Genomic DNA, 22,422 nt, shown 5'->3' with positions numbered 1-22,422 from the left:
TTTTACCATCAGATATTGTTTACCATACATTGATAAATGTTTCCTGCAAAAAAAATTTTTCTTGCATTTCATATTGTTAAGGGCTCTGTGCTTCCAACAAATAATGAGGACTCCGGAGGTCGTACAACAGAATTTATTTTCCTTTGGATGAAAGAGCACTGAAATATTATGATGCTTTTGTAATATCTGTTTATTTACAAATATACAAATAATAGCACAGCAGAAGCAAATAAGCACTAGTATAGCGTGCAGCAAATCCACTAGCTTGCATCAGAATCCTGGAAAGACTCCCTGCACCCAAGGTGATTCACCTTCAGCCAACTTGCAGCTCCAAAATTCTCTTTCTCTTTCTCTCTGGTTCTTTCTAAATCCAAATTGCATGCTACATTCAGATTGTGTTCTTCGCACACCTGCTGGAAGGAGTCACCATCCCACAATCTGTTGAGTATTACATTCCAATGGCTGGAGAGAGATTCCCAGCTATCAGGTGAAAATCTCTTGTCATCAGTTCCCACTAAAGAAACATCAAGCAATCATTCTGGACTCCGAGCAAGCTATCAGGGAGAGATGTGAAACCACATTGGCAAGTCTGTCTTATTGTACTGTAGTTTTAGTAAACCGGGTCCCTACAGGACGCTTGCTATTCTCTTGGCTGCATATTTATTAAAGGTTTGTTCCCTTGCCTGGGCAAGGGCCAGTGGTATACAGTAGTAAGGCAATAGTAAGGGTTAGAGAAGGTGTGGTCCCTTCAGATGTTTCTGAGCTACAATTTCCATCATCCGTGGACATTGGCCATGCTTGCTGGGGCTGATGGGAGTTGTAGTTCCACAGCATCCAGAGGCACAAAGGTTCTCCACACCACGTCAAGTTATATGAATGGATATTAGCTAAGAATAGAACCTTAAGAGGCAGTCTGCACACCAGACTCTGGAGAAAGAACCACAGCAGATGTCCAGCAAGGGTTAAGATGTCCTGGCCTGGTTGTCAGGAAATGCATGGTCCTTATTCCAAAATATTAATAATCTGAGCCCTGCGAAGTGTAGGAAGCAGAATGTCCTGAGTATATGTTAATTCAAGCAGCAGCAACTGAGCAGGTCGGTTACTTGGCACATTCCCATCTGATTATACCACCTCCATTGCATGGCTTCTCAAAATTTCCCGCACGGCATAGCATGTGGAACATAGCTTCCTCCTGACCCACATGTGTTCTGTTGTTGAGATCTTCTCATTTTCAGACAGTAGCAGACCTTAGAAAAATGAAAAAGGAGTTAGTACATTAAGTTATGTTCACCTAGCGACAGCCAAATCTGTCAGTTTCAGTTTCTTGTTTTCCCACCTCTTTCATTCATTTCTCCATATGTCCATGTCAGTTTGTGATTTTTTTTAAAAAAAACCCTCATGAAATTTCACCTGCATTTTTTGCATACAATTTTGCCTCCTATGCACATTTTCCTTAATATAATGCATTTTTGTATGCTATTTTCACGAATGTGTGCATTCTAATGCTCATTTTACCCTAGTATATGCATTTTTATATTCATTACATTACTGAAGAACCACATTGCAGCATTCATAGAAGTGCGGATTTTGAAGGAGGGTTGGGTTTCAGTTCATGACTTATTTCAGGAAGTGTGGATCAGAAAGATTCACCTTCAAATGCAAACTAAATCTAATGTCATCCCAATCCCTCTGCTCACCTCCCTTTTGTCTTACTATAATTTTTTGGAAATGGCTCCCCCTGGAGACAGGGAGGAGGAATACACAATTGTGTTGATTTTTTTCCTGCTCTCTATGCCTGCTTAGGGGATAGCAACAGGGCCTGTTACAGCTGAATTCCACCCACTATTCTGCTGTTCTGTACTTTCAGAATGATTTCTAGATTGAAACTTGGTTGGGACAGCACTCAACTGGAATTCGGGGAAGGGTTCGTCATAATTTCTCCAAGGGAAAACTGAACGGCTTTCCCTTCTGTTTCTTTTTGACACCACTGTTTACAATCCTTTCCCCAGCTGAGAAACATGAAACTTTCAGCTCCCCCTTTCAGTGAACTGTTGGCCAACAAAAGGACCTTGTCATTAAGAATAAGTACCCAACTTTGCTTCCTTCCTCCTTCCTCCCAGCTCCTTTTCCTTTTAGGTCATATATTTTAGATTTGCGAGCCTGAGGGCAGGGGCTCTCATTGGATCATTGTGAGCCACTCAGAGGGACATTTGGGGTTGAAGAACAGGGATTTTAAAAAATCCTTCAAAGAAATGAATTCAGGAAATGCTCCTTGCAAGAGACAGAAACATGGGAATTGTGGGAATGTCCATGTATGTTTTCCATTGTGATGCATCTCACATACCTCCCTCAAGCTGACTCACACATACACCTAGGATCAGATAAATGAGCACAGGACCTCTGAAAGGAAAGTTCCCATAGTCTCATTTTCTCACCCCCAGGAGCAGATTTGTCTCCTTCTCCTCCTTCTCATCCCCTAATCCACTCCCCCCCCCATGGTGATCAGTGCAGTGACAACCTTAAAACCCCCCCATTCACATACTTACTGTTAAACCTGTTCCAACAATCGCCATGCCTGCACCAATACAGCCCAGAACAATCAGGGAAAGGGCCCAGGGTGCAAGCGATACATGATCTGAAGCGGTTGTAGGTTCTGTAGGACAAAGGAAAGCTAGAAGGAGAACAAATCGAAGCCAACACCCTTATTATTCTCCAGCCTACTGATTTGCAGCATAACCCATTTCTCAGCGTCCGATCACCGGGCAAGGGAAGGGTTGCTACTAAGGCTAAGCAAACTTTAGATTCTAAACGACTATTCAATGACCGCATCCCTAAAATCTGCTCTAGAGGGTTTGAGGGACCCTTTAAGAAAGCCTGAGAGGTGGTGTAGAGCTATGGGGGTGGGGGGGGATGAAGGTGGAATTAGCAATCATTGCCTCTCCCCAGCACTGCTGATGAAAGATTCCACTGCTGTTATGTACTGAGTTGAATAGGATACAAAATGCAGCAGTCTGATTGGTCGTAGAACAATAGGATTCAGAATGCAGCAGTCTGATTGGTCCTAGAACAATGCAGCAGTCTGATTGGTCCTAGAACAATGCAGCAATATGATTGGTCTGCAGGAGCCACCCAATCCAGCTCCAGATGGAAGTGAATCCACAACCTGATTGGCCTACAGGAGAATCCCGGAATTAGCCAATCACGTGCAGCCCATTGTGTAAATAATGTATATAAAGCAGATACTTTGGGGGGAACATTCATTCCTCCTCACCGCTATGAGCTGAATAAAGAGCATGAAATCCACTCTCGACTCCGAGTATATTTCAACTGCCAAAGATCTCAAAGTAGCATGCATCGTTTTCTGCCCTTCATCGTATCCCAACCCTGCGTGGTAGGCTGGCCAGCCCAAGCTGAAGCCCAGTGGGCCTTCATGGCCAAGTGGGGATTTGAAGCTGAATCTCTGCAGCCACCATCCCACTCACTAATCACTCTCCAAGGCTGGCTCTCTCTGAGTTACATTGGAATCATTCTTACCATGGGTGGTGCTGGTGGTGGTGCTGGTGGTGGTCGGAGTTGTGGTGGTGGTTTCTGTTGGCAGAAAACAAGGGGCGGGGACATGCATGAATGCTGCAGAATGTCATTTCAGCTTGCAAGCTGTTTATAATTATTGTGTTTTATTTCTGACTATCGGTCGAATAAAGGATATTGATTGATTGATACTGCTTGCAAGCGGAGAATGAAAAAGGACTTTACTTGGTGAAATGTTGTCAAAGTGACTAGCTTGCTATTCAGAGTATGCTGACCCTACTCTGGGTTGTAGTCCAATTTCAGGGACCGCTTCTTACCTCAAGGACTACCACTCCCCATATAAACCAACCCGGACTCTTGGTTCATCATCTGAGGCCCTTCATCTGGCTCCTCCACGAGAGGTCTGGAGGGTGGCAGCACGAGAACAGGGCCTTCTCTGCAGTGGCTCCCCATTTGTGCAATGCTCTCCCCAGGGAGGTTCGCCTGGCGCCTTCATTATATATCTTTAGGCGCCAGACAAAATGTTCCTCTTCAACTAGGCCTTCAGCTGATTGACATCCAATGTCCCTTTAAATGTGTTGGGGGCAGTGCCGGATTTACGGTACATATAAGCTAAACAAGCTATAGCTTAGGGCCCCACTCTTTTGGGGACCCCCCCCAAAAAAATTAAAGGGGGAAAAACTCGGATGTACATTTCCAAAATATAAGATAAAAAACAAATAAAATAAAACCTACATACAGCAACATTGTTTTGTGTTGTGTAGGCTCCTATGATGCTAGTAATGGACCTCGCCTGCTAGCCTGCTCCCTAAAATATCACTGGTTTGCTCATTTCTATATATAGGGTGCCTACATTCTGCATGGACTGGTTGCATGGCAACATGGGCAAATGGCTTTAGATGCCTGTTAGGTCCATAAATGACCATATAGCATAGATTCAACACCAAAAACAGCGACAATTCATTGTTGACAAAGGACAGCTGGGCATATAAAGGGCCCCATTATCTTCAGTAGCTTAGGGCCTCATCAAACCTAAATCCAGCCCTGGTGTGTTTGTTTTGCTCTTGCTTTTATTGTATCTTTTGTGTTTTTACGTTATATTTTTAACACCCCTGAGATCTTCAGATGAAGGGTGGTGTACAATTTGTGTGCGCACGTATATATATAGTCTTTTAGGAGGCCACAGTTCGAATTCCTCTTCAAGCAGGCTGGTTAATATCCCACAGCCTTCTAATTGTATCTGTGGTGGGGAGGGGGCTTATTGTTTTGCTGTCTCGGTTTAATTATTTACTTGTGGTTTACGTTGCATTTATTCTGTGAACTGCCTTGGGGTCTCTCGATGAAGGGCGGTGTAATAAATAAAAAAATAAAATAAAAGTAACTTTATAATCACTCTACCAGGATGGCTGTCTATGAGTTACATTAGAATCAATCTTACCAGTAGTGGTGGTGGTCGGAGTTGTGGTGGTGGTGGTCGGAGTTGTGGTGGTGGTGGTCGGAGTCGTGGTGGTGGTGGTCGGAGTCGTGGTGGTGGTGGTGGCTTTTGTTGGCAGAAAGCAAAAGCAGGGACAGACATGAATGCTGTGGAATGCCATTTCATCTCACAAGAGGACAACATAAAACGACTTTACGTGGTGAAACGTTACCAGTGTGACCAGCTCTCTACAACTGACCCATCTCCAGGTTGTATTACAGTGGTACCTCGGGTTAAGTACTTAATTCATTCTGGAGGTCCGTACTTAACCGGAAACTGTTCTTAACCTGAAGCACCATTTTAGCTAATGGGGCCTCCTGCTGCTGCCACACCGCCAGAGCACGATTTCTGTTCTCATCCTGAAACAAAGTTCTCAACCTGAAGCACTATTTCTGGGTTAGCGGAGTATGTAACCTGAAGCATACATAACCTGAAGCGTACATAACCTGAAGCGTATGTAACCCGAGGTACCACGGTATAAGAGAAAAGGCACAGCTTTTGCTTAAATGTGGGGTGGTAGGGTGGGGAGGCAAAAGGTGGGGCTGTGGCAGAAAATATCTCCCGCTGTATTTCATAGCAGTGGCAAAGAAAGAAAGAAAAAACACAGAGGAAAGCAGTGACAGAGAAAAATGGAAGCTATGAGCCATTGGTGGCTGCCATCCCCACTCCCCACCCCTCACAAACCACCCTCAAAACAACACTACATCATTACGCAGCATAAAGTTTCTGAGGCAAAAAATGGCCACCGGAGGGCAGTGCTACAGAGGGTGGTAAATACTGCAATGCCTTTACTCCAGAACAAAACAAACAAACAAACAAACAAAGCTGGCATCTCATGGCTCAGCTGTTTCGTATGTTTTCAGAAAGAGATAGAATCTTACCCGTTGTTGTGGTTGTTGACGCCGTCGTCGTCGTCGTAGGGGGTGGGGTTGTTCCCCCTCCCCCTCCTGAGAGGAGACCACCAAGGCCTCCATTTCCTGAGAGGAGGCCACCAAGGCCTCCGTCCCCTCCTCCTCCTAAGTTGAGGGAGCCACCAGCGGATCCGTCCCCTAAGTTGAGAGAGCCACCCGGGGCTCCGTTTTCCCCTCCTATGCTGAGGGAGTCACCTCCTCCTCCTAACAGCTGGGCAGCTGTTGAGAAAAGAGAACAAAAAATGTTGGTGAACCAGGTCAAGTACCCTCTCGCCTAGTTCAAGTCACAAACACACATAAATCCCAATTCTTTACAGAGAAATGATTGGGCCTTCATTCAGAACTGTACCAGAGACATCTCTGCTTTGCCACAGGTCGGCCTCTCTACCTCACGGACAAGAACACATGTTCTGTCTCATGTTCTGCTTCTCAGGAAATCTCATGTCGCAGAAGTTACCTTCTCCTCAAGCTATAAAAACCTAGAGTGGCATTCTGGAGGTAGGCCATCCCAGGTTGAGCCTGTTGAACCAGCAAGCAGATTATCTGAAAGCAAGGACAGGGGATCTGAGGGCTTCCATGTGTTGATGGACTCCAGTTCCCATCAACCCCCAACACGGCCAAACAGTCTGGGATGATGGGAGTTGTAGTCCAGCAGCATCCGGGGCACCACAAGTTCTCCATTCCTGTCCTGAAGGATGGGGTTGGAACATTTTCAGTAAAAATGATGAGTATTAGGCTGTCAGACTTCAGAGTCTGCAACAGCTGAAGTAGGTTTCTAGTTACTTCTACAGCAGAAGCTTAGATCCGAGATAATCAAGCTGCTCAATGGCTTTGGGTCTTTGTCATTCAGTTTTATCAAAATCTTAAGAATAAAGGTTGCAAGATAACTGAACTGTGATTGGGTTTCAAGGTCCAAGAGAGTAAGGAACAAGCTCCATCCCAAATTGATTTGGATTGGTTTTATGTACTGACTTGAATAGGATCCAAAATGCAGCAGTCTGATTGGTCCTAGAACAATAGGATCCAAAATGCAGCAGTCTGATTGGTCCCAGAACAATAGGATCCAAAATGCAGCAGTCTGATTGGTCCTAGAACAATAGGATCCAAAATGCAGCAGTCTGATTGGTCCTAGAACAATAGGATCCAAAATGCAGCAGTCTGATTGGTCCTAGAACAATACAGCAGTATGTTTGGTCTGCAGGAGCCACCCAATCTAGCTCCAGCTGGAAGTGAATCCACAACCTGATTGGCCAACAGGAGAATTTATTTCAATTGGCAATGGAAATAAGCCAAGCTATTTTCGCAAAATACTTTCCTGAACCAATCTGATTTTGTAAACATAAATGCCCCACACTTCATTTTAAGAGATTAATTTGGTATTCAGGTGGTCCCCTGCCCAAGTAGTTTAACAGAGCCAACCCCTTGTGCCCATCTTCCTTATACTTTTTGATTCCTGGGCATCAGCAAATTTTAAATCATCACCCGCTGACTGGCATTAGGACTGAACTGAACACTGGCCAGCAAGCCAAAATACTAGTTGGGCTCGTTTACAGTGTATGACTGACTAAGCATGAAGTTGGGTAGTTGGTTTGTTCAGTTAGTTAACACTTTTCTGCACTGCCTTTCTGCTCTAGGGTGGTTCATGAGGAACAACAAAAAACAACAGCCAAAAAGCACAGAGCAAGAAGCAACCATAACAAATCACAGGCAGAACCGCCTCTTGTCATGAACACCCAGCTCCTGTCATCCAGAGATTAACTATTGCTAAATCTTTTGGCAGAAATTTTAACACCATGCTTTGGATGGCTATATAAGGATCTCAGAGGCAGCGTTTCACAAGCTAGTATGAAGGACCCTCGATGGGATGCTTCAGCCTCTGTTAAAATGTAGGCTGCCCCTGGTTCCATGAATAGTAGGGATGTTTGTAGGATTGGTTTTTGAGCCAAAAACCCAGGATTTGGGAAGCCAATTTCCCCAAAACTCTCTTAATGGTCAGACGTTTTCATCTCTTGTCATTGCTGTTTGTTCACGATTCTCTCACATTTTGTATGTTATCCACCTTCTGGCGAAGGCTTTTTCCTCCTTCTTGGAAAAAGCCTTCCTTCTCTGGGCACCACAATTCAAGAAGGACACTGACAAACTGGAACGTGTCCAGAGGAGGGCAACCAAAATGGTCAAAGGCCTGGAAACGATGCCTTATGAGGAACGGCTAAGGGAGCTGGGCATGTTTAGCCTGGAGAAGAGGAGGTTAAGGGGTGATATGATAGCCATGTTCAAATATATAAAAGGATGTCACATAGAGGAGGGAGAAAGGTTGTTTTCTGCTGCTCCAGAGATGCGGACACGGAGCAATGGATCCAAACTACAAGAAAGAAGATTCCACCTAAACATTAGGAAGAACTTCCTGACAGTAAGAGCTGTTTGACAGTGGAATTTGCTGCCAAGGAGTGTGGTGGAGTCTCCTGCTTTGGAGGTCTTTAAGCAGAGGCTTGACAACCATATGTCAGGAGTGCTCTGATGGTGTTTCCTGCTTGGCAGGGGGTTGGACTCGATGGCCCTTGTGGCCTCTTCCAACTCTATGATTCTATGATTCTATGAATGCTCAGAACCAGTCAAGGGTCACATAGTGAATATGACAATGTCTCAGCTATGAAGCTACAACTAATCCAGAATGCGGCAGCTAGACTGGTGACTGGGAGCAGCTGCCGAGACCACATAACACTGGTCTTGAAAGACCCACATTGGCTCCCAGTACGTTTCCGAGCACAATTCAAAGTGTTGGTGCTGACCTTTAAAGTCCTAAATGGCCTCAGCCCAGTATGCCCGAAGGAGCGTCTCCACCTCCATCATCCAACCTGGACACTGAGGTCCAGCGCCGAGGGCCTTCTGGCAGTTCCCTCACTGTGAGAAGTGAAGTTACAGGGAACCAGGCAGAGGGACTTCTCGGTAGTGGCGCCCACCCTGTGGAACACCCTCCCATCAGATGTCAAAGAAATAAACAACTCTCTTACATTTAGAAGACATCTGAAGGCAGCCTTGTTTAGGGAAGTTTTTAATGACTGATGTTTTAATGGATTTTTAATCTTTTGTTGGAAGCTGCCCAGAGTGGCTGGGGAACCCAGCCAGATGGGCGGGGTAGAAATAATAAATTATTATTATTATTATTAGCCAATCAGAGTTAGCTATACAATGATGTTACAGTGGGCAAATATCTCTGAATTGAGAATGTGGGCGATGCTTCCTGGACTGGCCATATGAATGACCCCTGTCATTTGGTTTGTTGGATTTCCTTTGCTCTGTATAGGTGAACACAATCTCTATCTTTAAGCATCCTGTCCCCAAAATAATCTAAAATGGGGCACCCTCTACTCCCCATGGAGAGGGGAGAAGAATGGCCTTCAGGATAGAAACAGCAGGCACAGCTAGAACTAAGCAACTCTATGCCACCCCTAGAAATAGCAGCAAATTTCTCCCCTACAAATAGCAGCAAATTCAAGTTTGGAAACACCTGGTTGATGTCTAGAAAGCAACATGTAGTTCTGCCTTCAAGGAAGCTAGATTTTGGGTGCACCTCATAGCTTTCTCAAACTGCCTGCAGTTTCTTATCCTTATCACAGGGTAGGGGTGCCAACTTGAATAAAATAATGGGGGGGGGCAGGTGAGCCCCACCCTGCACAATCATTCGCATGATGTGGCAGATGCATGCTATTTGAATGGCAACACCCATCAACTTTGGGAGTGGCCAGCCCTTCAAATATTTTTTGTGGGGGGCGAAGGGACCTCGGCACCTAGGAGCTGGCTCCTTGTCACTGGGCCATGTGAGGCTAGAGGGGAAGATGGGGAAACCATGCACATCTCCCTGAGTTCCTTGGAGCAAAGGTAGGATGGAAATGTAATAATAAACAATAAGACAATAGCATTGTTTATGTGTCACATTTGCCCACGAATCTGCAGGCTTCAGGTAGGTCAGAACAGGTAGCACGGAGGACAAAAAATAATAATACTGAATTGAACCAGCCCTTTTTGATCATTTACCAATATGAGGCTTTGTTATTTTGTCCTATATACCCAGCAAACTACCTGGGATGCGGGTGGCACTGTGGTCTAAACCACAGAGCCTAGGGCTTGCCGATCAGAAGGTCAGCGGTTCAAATCCCTGTGACGGGGTGAGCTCCCGTTGCTCGGTCCCCGCTCCTGCCAACCTAGCAGTTCGAAAGCACATCAAAGTGCAAGTAGATAAATAGGTACCGCTCTGGTGGGAAGGTAAACGGCGTTTCCGTGTGCTGCTCTGGTTCACCAGAAGCGGCTTAGTCATGCTGGCCACATGACCCGGAAGCTGTACGCCTGCTCCCTTTGCCAATAAAGCGAGATGAGCGCTGCAACCCCAGAGTCAGCCACGACTGGACCTAACGGTCAGGGGTCCCCTTACCTTTACCTTTACCCAGCAAACTACCTCTGGAACAAATGTAACTAACATGGATTAACCACAGCAACGGAAAGAAAAAGTCTTACCTGTTCCTTGAAAGCACAGAGCAAAACATATGAGCACATTTCTCAAAAGAGGCACAAATGACATCCTGGACAGGCCCATGGCTGGCAAGAAGAAAGGAGACGGGCAGCTGGCTCTCAGATGTGATGGTGGTAGTTTCAGGTCTTCTGGGTTCCTGCAGGTTTCTGCTGCTTAAATACTTCTGAACAAAGTGACTCCTCACATCCAGCTAACCAGTTCAGGCTGTCATCACAAGATTGGTTTGCTGACATACATTTTGCACAACAGGATCCTTTTCCATGTGTTTTCGTAAGGAAAAAACCAAAACCCTACTGTCCACTCATTCGAAAAAGGCGGATGTAACAGGAAACTGACGCACTCATCCACCTAGATATTAGGGATCAAGAAAAATCACTCTGCGGGAATTTTGGGAAGTGATGTGCTGGAACATTGGGAAGAACACCGGTAAAAAAACCCAACCCTGTGAAAATTTGGGATTTTGTTCTTAGAGAACACAGAGTCCCATTGTGCTAGGCTAGCAGGATTTCATGCAGCTCAGTTGGTAGAGCATGAGACTCTCTTAAAGCTCGGGGTTGTGGGTTTGAGCCCCATATTGGACAAAAGATTCCCACATTGCAGGGGGTTGGGCTAGATGACTACTGGGGTCCCTTCTAACTATACAGTTCTGTGATTCTAACTCTGCCTGTACTGTGTTGCATTTGCTTTTGAATGCCAGTTGCTGGAATCACAAGTGCGGAGAGCACTGTTGCATTCAGGTCCTGCTTTCGAGACTCCGACAGGCATCTGGTTGGTCACTGTGAGAACAGGATGATGAATCCCATCTAGGATTGGCCATTGGCCTGATCCAGCATGCTCTTTTTCGTTCTTATGGACACAACCCATAGCTTGTACCAGTAGGAGAGAGCTAGTTCACAGCCCAATGAGGCCTAGAGCAGTGTTTCCCAAACGTTTTTGGGCAACGGCACACCTGCTTACCGGAAAAAAATCTCGCGGCACACCACCATTAAAGCCCCGCCCCCGTGACGTCAGCGCGCAGCGTCACGCCGGGAGGGACGCACAAAAATGAAAGTTTTTTCCCTCCCCCTTGCCGGGGTGGGAGGAGGCAGCAGAGCGAGGGCAGCTGAGGCGGCGGCGGCAGCTGAGGCGGCGGCGGCTGCGATAGCGGGCGGAGGAGGAGCCGTCGCCGGGAGTTGCTGCTGCTGCTGTTGCTGCTGCTGCCCGGACATGCCGGCCTCCTCCTCCTCCGCTGTCTCGCGCTCCTCCCTTTTGCGCGCGCTGCCCCGCCGCTCGGCACGACCACCGCGGAGCCGCCCCGGCTCGACGCGGATCCTCCCTGCCGCCTCTCGCCGCCGCCTCTCGCCCGCCTCCCTCCCACGGCACACCAGCCGGTGTCTCACGGCACACTAGTGTGCCGCGGAACACCGGTTGGGAAACACTGGCCTAGAGCTCAACAACTGCTTTATAAAAGTAAAGGGATCCGTGACCATTAGGTCCAGCCGTGGCCGACTCTGGGGTTGCGGCGCTCATCTCGCTTTATTGGCCAAGGGAGCCCGCGTACAGCTTCCGGGTCATGTGGCCAGCATGACTAAGCCGCTTCTGGCGAACCAGAGCAGCGCACGGAAACGCCATTTACCTTCCCGCCGGAGCAGTACCTATTTATCTACTTGCACTTTGATGTGCTTTCGAACTGCTAGGTTGGCAGGAGCAGGGACCGAGCAATGGGAGCTCACCCCGTCGCGGGGATTCGAACCGCCAACCTTCTGATCGGCAAGTCCTAGGCTCTGTGGTTTAACCCACAGCACCACCTGTGTCCCTCAACAACTGCTTTACCCTTAGGCTAATGGATTACTCAAAATTAAAGTGTGAATGCGGGGCAGCGATCCCCACTTCCCCTCCTAGGAGTGCTTTGAAATGGTTCCATGCAGAAGTGTTCATTGTGAGAAATCATCCTGGAATAACAAAAACACATGGATTTCACCAAATTGAAAATAAAAATACAGTGGTACCTTGCTTCTCAAACTTAATCGGTTCCAGAAGTCTGTTCCAAACCAGTTTTCTCTGTTTTGTAGTTTTACCTCTTAATATCGGTATTTAAATTGTTTTGTCATTTATTTACTGTAAGCTGTCCACAGAACTTTATGTTAGGGGGTGGCAAATTAGGCAAGGGATTATATTAGCATTAGTATTTAGCACAGATGGCCTGCTGACTTCATTCTAAGGAAAGGCTACCAAAGGTGGATTTGGGAATGTAATTAAATAGGAACAGGTTGGATATGTGATGAGACACACAGCATAAACTGGTGCCTAAGAAAGAGATTTGAAAGATTCCAATCTGGACTTTCGTCACTGGAACAAAATGTCCCTATTAAGTGGTGACATTCAGGACTTTATTCTGCAGTCATGATCTATTGTTTCCGGAGGCGATGAGGGAAAAGTATGCTGGATTTCAAACTGCTCCGGTCTAACAAAATTCTTGTTTGGTGTTACTTGCTCATTCTATGTCTTGTTTAATGTTTCATTAGTTTACATTCAATATAAGAATGTATATGCGTGAGACATGAATGGCAGAAAGGTGGTGAATGCCAACATCTGGACTATTGGAACTTGTCTGTGTATGTGTGTGTTCTCTATTTCCAGTAAATATTTGTTAGTTTGCATTTCTTAGTGCAGAAAGCATTGACCTGATGTGTAGAGATCTCTCCTATTCTAAATAATTCAAGAGGGTTCTGGAAGCTTCTGGAAGCTTCTCTGTGTGAAAGAAGCTTCATGATGTTTGGGTTATACCTTCAGAGAAGCTGAGTACAGCTGGCTTAAACTGGTTTTGTTATCTCTTCTCTCAAGGTCATGCTAAGTATAAAAGCAGGGCCAGAAGGAGCCTGGATTTCACTTTCTCTTTCTGTCTCTCTTCCTTCTAGTGTGGTGTTCTTTATACAGTGTTAAGGTTTAGTCTTATTATATGTTATTGTAAGTTTACAGGACTTCTTATAGACAGTGCCAATCCTGAATGTATTGGATTTGTGACCATTAGGCTCACATGCCTTCAGCAGCAGTAAAGCACTGCTGGATGAAATTGCCTCTGGTCTACTTTTGGGGAATCCTGCAACGTATTTAAGCTTTTACTCTGCTAACTATATATATTGGAATCTAAAGTTAAAGGTAAAAGGACCCCCTGACCATTAAGTCCAGTCATGGATGACTCTGGGGTTGCGGTGCTCATCTCGCTTTAGTGGCCAAGGGAGCCGGTGTTTGTCCACAGACAGCTTCCGGGTCATGTGGCCAGCAGGACTAAGCTGCTTCTGGCGAAACCAGAGCAGCACACGGAAACACCATTTACCTTCCCGCCGGAGTGGTACCTATTTATCTACTTGCACTTTGATGTGCTTTCTAACTGATAGGTTGGCAGGAGCTGGGACTGAGCAACGGGAGCTCACCCTGTCGCAGGGATTCTAATTTCAGTGACAAAGTTGGCAATCACATTTTGCTGAGTGTCAACATTCACATCTTCAACATTCACCTGCTCTTCTTCCTGCAGGTGCCAAGGTGGCTGACCACAAACCACACAATACAATCAGCATTAAATAATACAGTGGTGCCTCGCAAGACGAAAAGAATCCATTCCGCGAGTCTCTTCGTCTTGCGAAGCAAGCCCATTAGCGGCTTAGCAGATTAGCGCTATTAGCGGCTTAGCGGATCAGCTGATAAGCGGTTTAGCAGCTTAGCGGATGAGCTGATAAGCGGCTTAGCGGCTTAGCAGATCAGCTGTTAAGCGGCTTAGCGGCTTAGGATCAGCTGATAAGCGGCTTAGCGGCTTGGGGAAAGGGGGGGAGGGAAAAACCCCCCGCAGGAACTCGCAAGACATTTTCGTCTTGCGAAGCAAGCCCATAGGAAATTCGTTTTGCGAAGCACCTCCAAAATGGAAAACCCTTTCGTCTAGCGGGTTTTCCGTCTTGCGGGGCATTCGTCTTGTGGGGCACCACTGTAGTTAAAAAGTCAACACACAATGCAACATTAAAGGCACAGCCCAGCTATCAGGGTTGCAGACAGATACATTTCTTCAAGGAAATGGCACACAGCACAGCAACACTTCCCCGTGGGTCTTGCTGCTGTAGAGCCTTCCATCCTTTCTAAAGATCTTCCTCTCCCAGATGTTTCCCAAGCAGTCTCAGAATTGTGTTTGCTCACCTTTGACCTCTGTTCTGCCCTTACACACTCTTTAGGACCAGGGGGCAGGGGAGGGAGAGGTCTTTGGAATCCACAGCAGCAGCCTCTTGACCCCCCTCTCCTCCGCTTCACCTTCGGAGTCTGAACTGCTTCCTGTCACTGGCTCTCCCTGCTCAACTGAGAGGGGTTAGTTGGATGAGGAAGAGGACTTCAAGCCTAGAGATTGGTGGTGGGACACCGGCCACACCTCAGAGGATGGGACGAGCTGAAATGTGCTAGAAGCAGGGAGCTTGAGGGATAGCGAAGAGATGGAAGCAGGCAGTTGGCCCCTAGGCACAGGGCAAGGTGATGAGGTTTCTCCAGTTTGGATGCAGGTGCCGACAGCGATGACAGAGGGGAGGTAGACCCTGCAGTTCTCCCACAGAGCCACTCTGAGAGCCAGTGTGGTGTAGCGGTTAAGAGCAGTAGTCTCGTAATCTGGTGAACCAGGTTTGCTTCCCTGCTCCTCCACATGCAGCTGCTGGGTGACCTTGGGCCAGTCACACTTCTCTGAAGTCTCTCAGCCCCGCTCACCTCACAGAGTGTTTGTTGTGGAGGAGGAAGGGAAAAAAGGTTGTTAGCCGCTTTGAGACTCTTCAGGGTAGTGATAAAGCGGGATATCAAATCCAAACTACTCCTCCTCCTCCTCCTCCTCCTCTTCTTCTTCTTCTTCTTCTTCTTCTTCTTCTTCTTCTTCTTCTTCTCTGCTGACAGCTCGCCAGCCCCTCTCACTCCTAGAATGAGGCATTTGTTGCATGCCAGCAGCCACAGAGGAAGTCCCTTGGTGATAGCAAGTGATAGCAAAAGGAAGGGCCAGATGCAGAAAGCTACAGTAGGGTTGCCATACGTACAGAATTTCCCAGGCATAGCCAGCAATCGGATATCGTGGAAGCAGCATCCGGGCAAAAATCATTGAAACGTCTGGGGAAATCCGGACGTATGACAACCCGTGTTGGCAGTGTTGTTTGGGGTGATTTTCCTTTGGCACAACTACTTTGCCCCAAAAAAGCTCAACAAATTTTCTGTCTGGGTTTTTGCTTTTTGAAATATGGCAGCCCTAAGCTAGAGAGTGAACGAGCTCCTATTTTAGACTCGATCCTTAACTAAAGAACGTAACAGGTTGAATGGTAATGTTTGTAACAAATTTCTTTACTGGCTACTTCCTAATCAAGTCCAAGATGTACACCATATACAATCCTTAAGCAAGGTATGTAACCTATTTAATTAAATCCAGTGGAGATATATTTCTTCCTTTCTTAATACATTATTGTTTGAGTTCATATATTACACAGTCTTTGAATGTGATTAAGGAAAGGTCGCTGGAATGTCACGGAGAATACAGCTGATGAGGTTAGCTAGCATAGGTAGAAGACACAGGAAGGCTGGCTCAGCTGGCAGTGGGTTGGGCAGAACAAGGTTTCTGGATATTTCCTTGTTTCGCCCCGAAGGGCTTCCTCATCTGTTAATAGTTCTATATAACATACTGTATTTTTCGCTCTATAGGACGCACTTTCCCCCCTCCAAAAATGAAGGGGAAATGTATGTGCATCCTATGGAGCGAATGCAGGCTATCGCTGAAGCCTGGAAAGCGAGAGGGGTCGGTGCGCACCGACCCCTCTCGCTCTCCAGGCTTCAGGCAGCAATCCGCAAGCCTTTGGAGCCTGGCGGGAGTTCCCGCCGAGCTCTGAAGGCTTGCGGATTGCAGCCTGAAGCCCGGGGAGCGCAGCACCAACTGCCACTGCGCTCCCCGGGCTTCAGGCAGCTATCCGCAAACCTTCGGAGCGCTCCCCCAGCTGCGCAACCTTGCCTCTGCTCCCGGACCTGTTCTGGGGGCTGGGGTCGAGGGAAGCTCGGGCTCCCCCCCCCAGCCCTGTGGCTAAAAATGAAGCCACACGCAGCCTCTCCCGGCTGGAGAGGTTGTGCGTGGCTAAAGAGGTAGCCAAGACAGCCAGCGGGATGGATCCTGCTGGCTGTCTTGGCTTCTTTGCTCTTTGGGGCTGGGGGAGGAAATAATTTCCCTCCTTTATTTCCCCCCCTAAAAACTAGGTGCGCCCTGTGGTCCGGTGCGCCCTATGGTGCGAAAAATACGGTAAATATAAACGCTTGATAACACAGAGAACTAAAACTAAGGATAGGGCCACACTTTTAAAAACCCGAACTGACATTCATGACAACCCTAAGAGAATTCATTCTTCCTTAGAATTTAATCACATAATGAGAGACATTGAGAGACTAGTGAAACGCCATTGGCATATCTTAAAAGATATTGTTGGTTGTGAGGTCCCTCCACTCTTTGGGAAACGATGCACTAGATCCCAGCAAAATTTCATTATCACCCTCCTGTAAGCTGTCAGGAGCTCGTCCTACTCTCAAGTAGGACCCTGGCAGAGACACATGCCCAACTGGCATGTTCCCTCCCTCCTGGCCGATCGTTCGGGAGCTTCAAAAGCTTTCTTCTGCCCCAACATCACAGCGACCGATGCCAACAGACATCGGCACACTTAGGGATCCGCAGTCTTCGCAGCTTGCATAACAGACCTCAGCAACTCAGCATTTTGGCTAATCTACTTTATTTTCATATAAACACACACAGAGCACTGCAACATGGCTCCCTCTATCTCTAGTATCAGACAGTAAAGAGAGAGAACAAAGGACAATAGTCCCACTTCATGGAACACAGTAACACAAACGTCCTGTCTCCGTCACTTCCCACTCTGTGGAGTCAAAACATACACCGTCATGTGATAGACAACAATCCCATGACTGCAATCACGGAGCAGGAATCCCAACGAGACTTCAAAAAAGTTATGATTTGGGAACTGTATAGATAACCATGGTCTTCCCAAAATTAAGGTACCCTTTCCCTTCTCTTTTTCATTTCTTTTGAGTACAGTATGGGTCTTATCTGCTACACAGTGATGATTCTTTTATGAATCTGCTTTAATTCAGTAACTAACAGGTACAGTAACTAACGGGAATTAAGATTGCCGGAAGAAATATCAACAACCTCAGATATGCAGATGACACAACCTTGATGGCAGAAAGTGAGGAGGATTTAAAGAACCTTTTATTGAGGGTGAAAGAGGAGAGTGCAAAATATGGTCTGAAACTCAACATCAAAAAAAGAAGATCATGGCCACTGGCCCCATCACGTCCTGGCAAATAGAAGGGGAAGAAATGGAGGCAGTGAAAGATTTTATTTTCTTGGGCTCCATGATCACTGCAGATGGTGACAGCAGCCACGAAATTAAAAGATGCCTGCTTCTTGGGAGAAAAGCAATGACAAACCTAGATAGCATCTTTAAAAGTAGAGACATTACCTTGCCAACAAAGGTCCGTATAGTAAAAGCTATGGTTTTCCCAGTAGTGATGTATGGAAGTGAAAGCTGGACCATAAAGAAGGCTGATCGCCGAAGAATTGATGCTTTTGAATTATGGTGCTGGAGGAGACTCTCAAGAGTCCCATGGACTGCAAGAAGATCAAACCTCTCCATTCTTAAGGAAATCAGCCCTGAGTGCTCACTGGAAGGACAGATCATGAAGCTGAGGCTCCAATACTTTGGCCACCTCATGAGAAGAGAAGACTCCCTGGGAAAGACCCTGATGTTGGGAAAGATTGAGGGCACAAGGAGAAGGGGACGACAGAGGACAAGATGGTTGGACAGTGCTCTCGAAGCTACCAGCATGAGTTTGACCAAACTGCGGGAGGCAGTGGAAGACAGGAGTGCCTGGCGTGCTCTGGTCCATGGGGTCACGAAGAGTTGGACACGACTAAACGACTAAACAACAACAACAGGTACAAAACCAGGAGTACTTTAGGGCTGTTTATTAGGTCTGTGCATAGTTGGAAATTTAGAAACAACAGCAGGTGCCTCCCCACTTACATGGGGGTTACATTCCTGGGTACCATGCATATAGGTGAAATCATGTATAGTGGGGAACACCATCTAACTTTGCCAAAAATCCACCAAACTTCACCACAATCACCCCCTCCAAACCACGTTTCTCAAACTACACAGGCCTCAAAGGTTGGTGCAAAGGTTCATGAGACTGCAGTTGTAAAGGCTCCTAGGATTGCTAGGAGACCCTTCAAAAATCCCAGGCAGAGGAAGCCTGGGAACGTGGGATTCAGCTGACACCAAGAGCGCCTCCCCTACTCGCGGGGAAACCCTTTTTAGGGGATCCGAAGCGAAGTGGGGTGAGTGGCACAGTGTTTTGAATCGACTGCTACTTTTACGGAGTGAAGCCGCACAGCCGTTGCCGGAGAGCGCTGACTTTTTCCTGTGGACAATTGGACTCTAAACAACTACCCGTGAGTAGAACGGAAAATTGGACTACGAAACATTTTAATTTGGTACCGAAGCGGGAAGGTTCTAAACAGGAAGTCCGCCTTCCGCTTTTGTAAATAGACTGAAGCAAAAATTTTGCAAGCTAAAGTCTGAAAAGTCGTATATAAAGGACTAAATTTCCTTCAGTTAAAATTACCAAAACCCCTCTTGGAAGCAGGAGAAGGGGGGGGGAATCTTAGATTGTTTAAACCTGCAGGAGAGAGAGTAAAGAAAGATAAATTTCCACCGTCTCGAACCTGGGAACGGGGTGTCAGAGACAGACGTTTTGGGGAAGTTTATCGACTGTGAATGAAACGTCTTTTGACAGATAGTTAAAAAAGAGAAACATATTGATTCCAATGTTGCCTTTTGCATTTAAAAGAAACAAAATATTTGAAAAACGAAAGTAATTTTTTTCTTCTTGCTGGACCTGCTTTCAAAAGATGGATACAAATAGAAATTGTCTCCTCTAGAGGGAGCTTGTTAAACTGTTGCTGGAGTCGATCTGGGGAATTCCACAGCTGTGGAGATTAAGGATCGTGAGACCAGACTTTGACCTTGGATAAGAATGTGCTTAGAAGAAGTTTTGGTGCTTGCTTTATGCAAGACAAGTGCTTTGTTGGAGCAGCTGCATGAGAAGATGGATTTGATGACTGTTGCAGTCAGTAATTTTGGACAAACAGTGAATACTCATATAGAAACCACTCAGGAACCAACCCAGGAATCTGCTTTGACAGGGCAAGTGCAGAAGATAATGGAGGAGGCTGTTGTTGAACCTCAAGTAACACAAATGGAGAGACCCGAGGCCTTGTCGGAACATAAGCTGCTGTCTTTGACGACTGAATCTGGAGAAAGTCAGATTTGGAGAGATGGAGTACTGTTTGGTTTGGAGATGGGAAGTTGGATGGACCCCCCTATGCAGGGATGTCTCGGCTTTTGGGATATGGTTTTGGGCCAGGGGGAGTCTGGAGTTGTGGGGGTTCTTAACTTTGGAGGGACTTTGAAACATGCCTACAAATACTTTTTGGATTACAGTGCTGACTGTGGAGAATGGGCTGACCTGCCGAGGGGGGATGGAGACATGGTTGGGTTGGAGTCTCCCCGAGACCTACTCCTCAATGAGAAAGGAAGGAAATTAAAAATATGACCAGCAAAAGACAAAGTAAAGTGCAGGTATAAACAAGAAGAAGATCTGCAGAAGGGACATGGAAAAGACTTAAGAGCCTCGGACAGAAGATCACCAGGTTGATGGACTAGATGGAATGGATAGAAAGGACTGACATAACCCGAGACCAGGAAGAAGAGACGTTGGATGAAGATTGGAAGAAAGTTTTTTAAAAAATTCATTTTGAGAATTAGTGTAAAATTAATGAGTGTTAGGAAAAATGTTGGAATGAAACTACTTGGCTTTAGTAGAAATGATATAAGGAGTTATGTATAAATAAGTATTAAGTTTTAAGTTTTAAGGTTTTTTATGGTAAGATAAGGTTAAAATAAATTAAGGTAATTTAATGACAGAATACAGTTAAAGATGGAAAGGATTTGCTGAGTTAATAAATAGGTTAGACTGTTAAGATAAATTATAGAACAAAAATTGAGAAAGATGGAAAGAATTTGCTGAAACAATTAATTGAATTAGAATACAAAAAGGGAGGTGTGAGGAGGTCGATGAAACAAGTAAATGAAAGATAAAGATATGGAATATTGGATTTTTAGTGTTATTGTTCTTTTTTGTTATATTGTTGTATTGTTTTTTATGGTTTCCTTTTTATGTATTGTAATGTATGGCTTGTTAAATTTTGTGTTGTTTTCTTTTTTCTTTTTTCTGTAATTGTTTAACTTTTAATAAATATCATTTTAAAAAAAAGAAAGAACTAATTTACAAGCAGTGGTGGGTGGGCAGAACGGTGGCCAGCAGAAGCAGCTCTCCAGGTGGGGTGGAGCAGGTACGCTACGTTCCTGACAGGCGGGTTGCTGTTGCTTACTGGGCCGGAGCACTGGAGAGGCAAGATGTCGGGAAGGTCGATACAGGGCAAACAAATTGGTGGTGCAATCCAGCAATTCTGCCAGTGCCTTTGCGCCACTCTGGCCACCTTAAGAAACTAAGATCATAAGAGGAGCCTGCAGGATCAGGCCAATGCTTTATTGTATTTTAATATTGTGTAGGATGCTATTATTATTATTATTATTATTATTATTATTATTATTATTATTATTATCATCATCCAGTCCAGCATCCTGTTCTCACAGTGGCCAACCATATGCAGGATTTGAGCACAATAGCATTCTCCCCTAATTTGGTTTCTGGCAAGGGGTCTTCAGACATATTGCTGCCTCCAGTTGTGGAGGCAGAGCAGAGCCATCATGGCAAGTCCTTTCCTCCATGAATTTGTCTAATCCTCTTTTAAAGCCATCCAGGTTGATAGCCATTGATGCCTCCTGCTGCTCTATCTCCCAGTAAGCAACAGGGACCTTCCTACTGGGAAGCTTCTGTTGACCAGGGAAAGAAGACAGCTCACTTCCTTACAAGGAAGATGATCAGGTGCTTTCTTTCTCTGTTTTGTCTTCCATCCTTTTCTTTCCTCCATTGGGCTAAAGGCTTCTAACGTACCTGAAGATTCCCCCTTCTTTCCTTTCCTTTCTAACTTGTCTCCCTCCTTTACCTACTGCTTCTGGCAAACAAGAACCTCATAGCTCAGTTCCTGAAGGGATGCCGCCTCCGCCCACATCTCAGAAACCAGTTGCCTGGAGGGGGAGGAAGTAGAAGCAGCCAAGCGTTTTGCTCTTTAAAAGAGAGTGGAAAGCCTACATGCAGCACTATGATCTCCTTTTTGATGCCTGTCTGTCTGTCTTCTCAACCATACATTCCTCTAGCAAGCAGCCTCCCAACCCTAGGCTGCTCTACCTCTCTGTGACAACAGAGCATAGAAGAAGGAGGAGGAGGAGAAGGAGAAGGAGAAGGAGAAGGAGAAGGAGAAGGAGAAGGAGAAAGAGAAGGAGAAGGAGAAGGAGAAGGAGAAGGAGAAGAGTTTAGACTTGATATCCTGCCTTTCACTCCCCTTAAGGAGTCTCAAAGCTGCTAACATTCTCCTTTCCCTTCCTCCCCCACAACAAACACTCTGTGAGGTGAGTGGGGCTGAGAGACTTCAAAGAAGTGTGACTGGCCCAAGGTCACCCAGCAGCTGCATGTGGAGGAGCGTTGAAGCGAACCAATGACTAAGGCAATGGCAGTTGGGTGGACTAGAACTCCAAGCTGCACAGTGACATTGCAGGAGATCAGACCTCTCTACTCACATGATGCTGGCCTCTAAGTATTGCGAGGAATATAGTAGTGACTTACCTCACAGGATTCTTGTGAAGATAAACATAATAAAGGCTATGAGCATTTTGCTGTAACTCGCCTTGGGACCTTAGGGGGAAAGGTGGGGAAGTAACCCGGTAAACAAACAGACAAAGTAATAATGCTGCAGA

The 22,422-nt window shown here is 46.0% G+C and overlaps 1 protein-coding gene across 1 annotated transcript; it reads right to left on the bottom strand.

Annotated features, from left to right (window-relative positions):
• Positions 1 to 221: 221 nt before the first annotated feature.
• Positions 222 to 21,680, bottom strand: LOC308579784 (uncharacterized protein; the record flags this gene model as incomplete). The annotated part of the gene is made up of 7 exons (XM_081180717.1): positions 222 to 1,247; positions 2,547 to 2,671; positions 3,535 to 3,588; positions 4,967 to 5,068; positions 5,884 to 6,132; positions 6,802 to 6,884; positions 21,619 to 21,680. The coding sequence occupies 7 exons, from the start codon at positions 21,678 to 21,680 to the stop codon at positions 1,149 to 1,151; spliced, it is 774 nt and encodes a 257-aa protein (XP_081036843.1). The 3' UTR covers positions 222 to 1,148.
• Between the last annotated feature and the right edge of the window lie 742 nt (positions 21,681 to 22,422).

This window comes from Podarcis bocagei, assembly GCF_964188305.1.
Source record: "Podarcis bocagei genome assembly, chromosome: 2".
NCBI classification, from domain to species: domain Eukaryota; kingdom Metazoa; phylum Chordata; class Lepidosauria; order Squamata; family Lacertidae; genus Podarcis; species Podarcis bocagei.
Note: the sequence above shows the minus strand (reverse complement) of the source record. Positions and strands in the feature narration are given on the sequence as shown.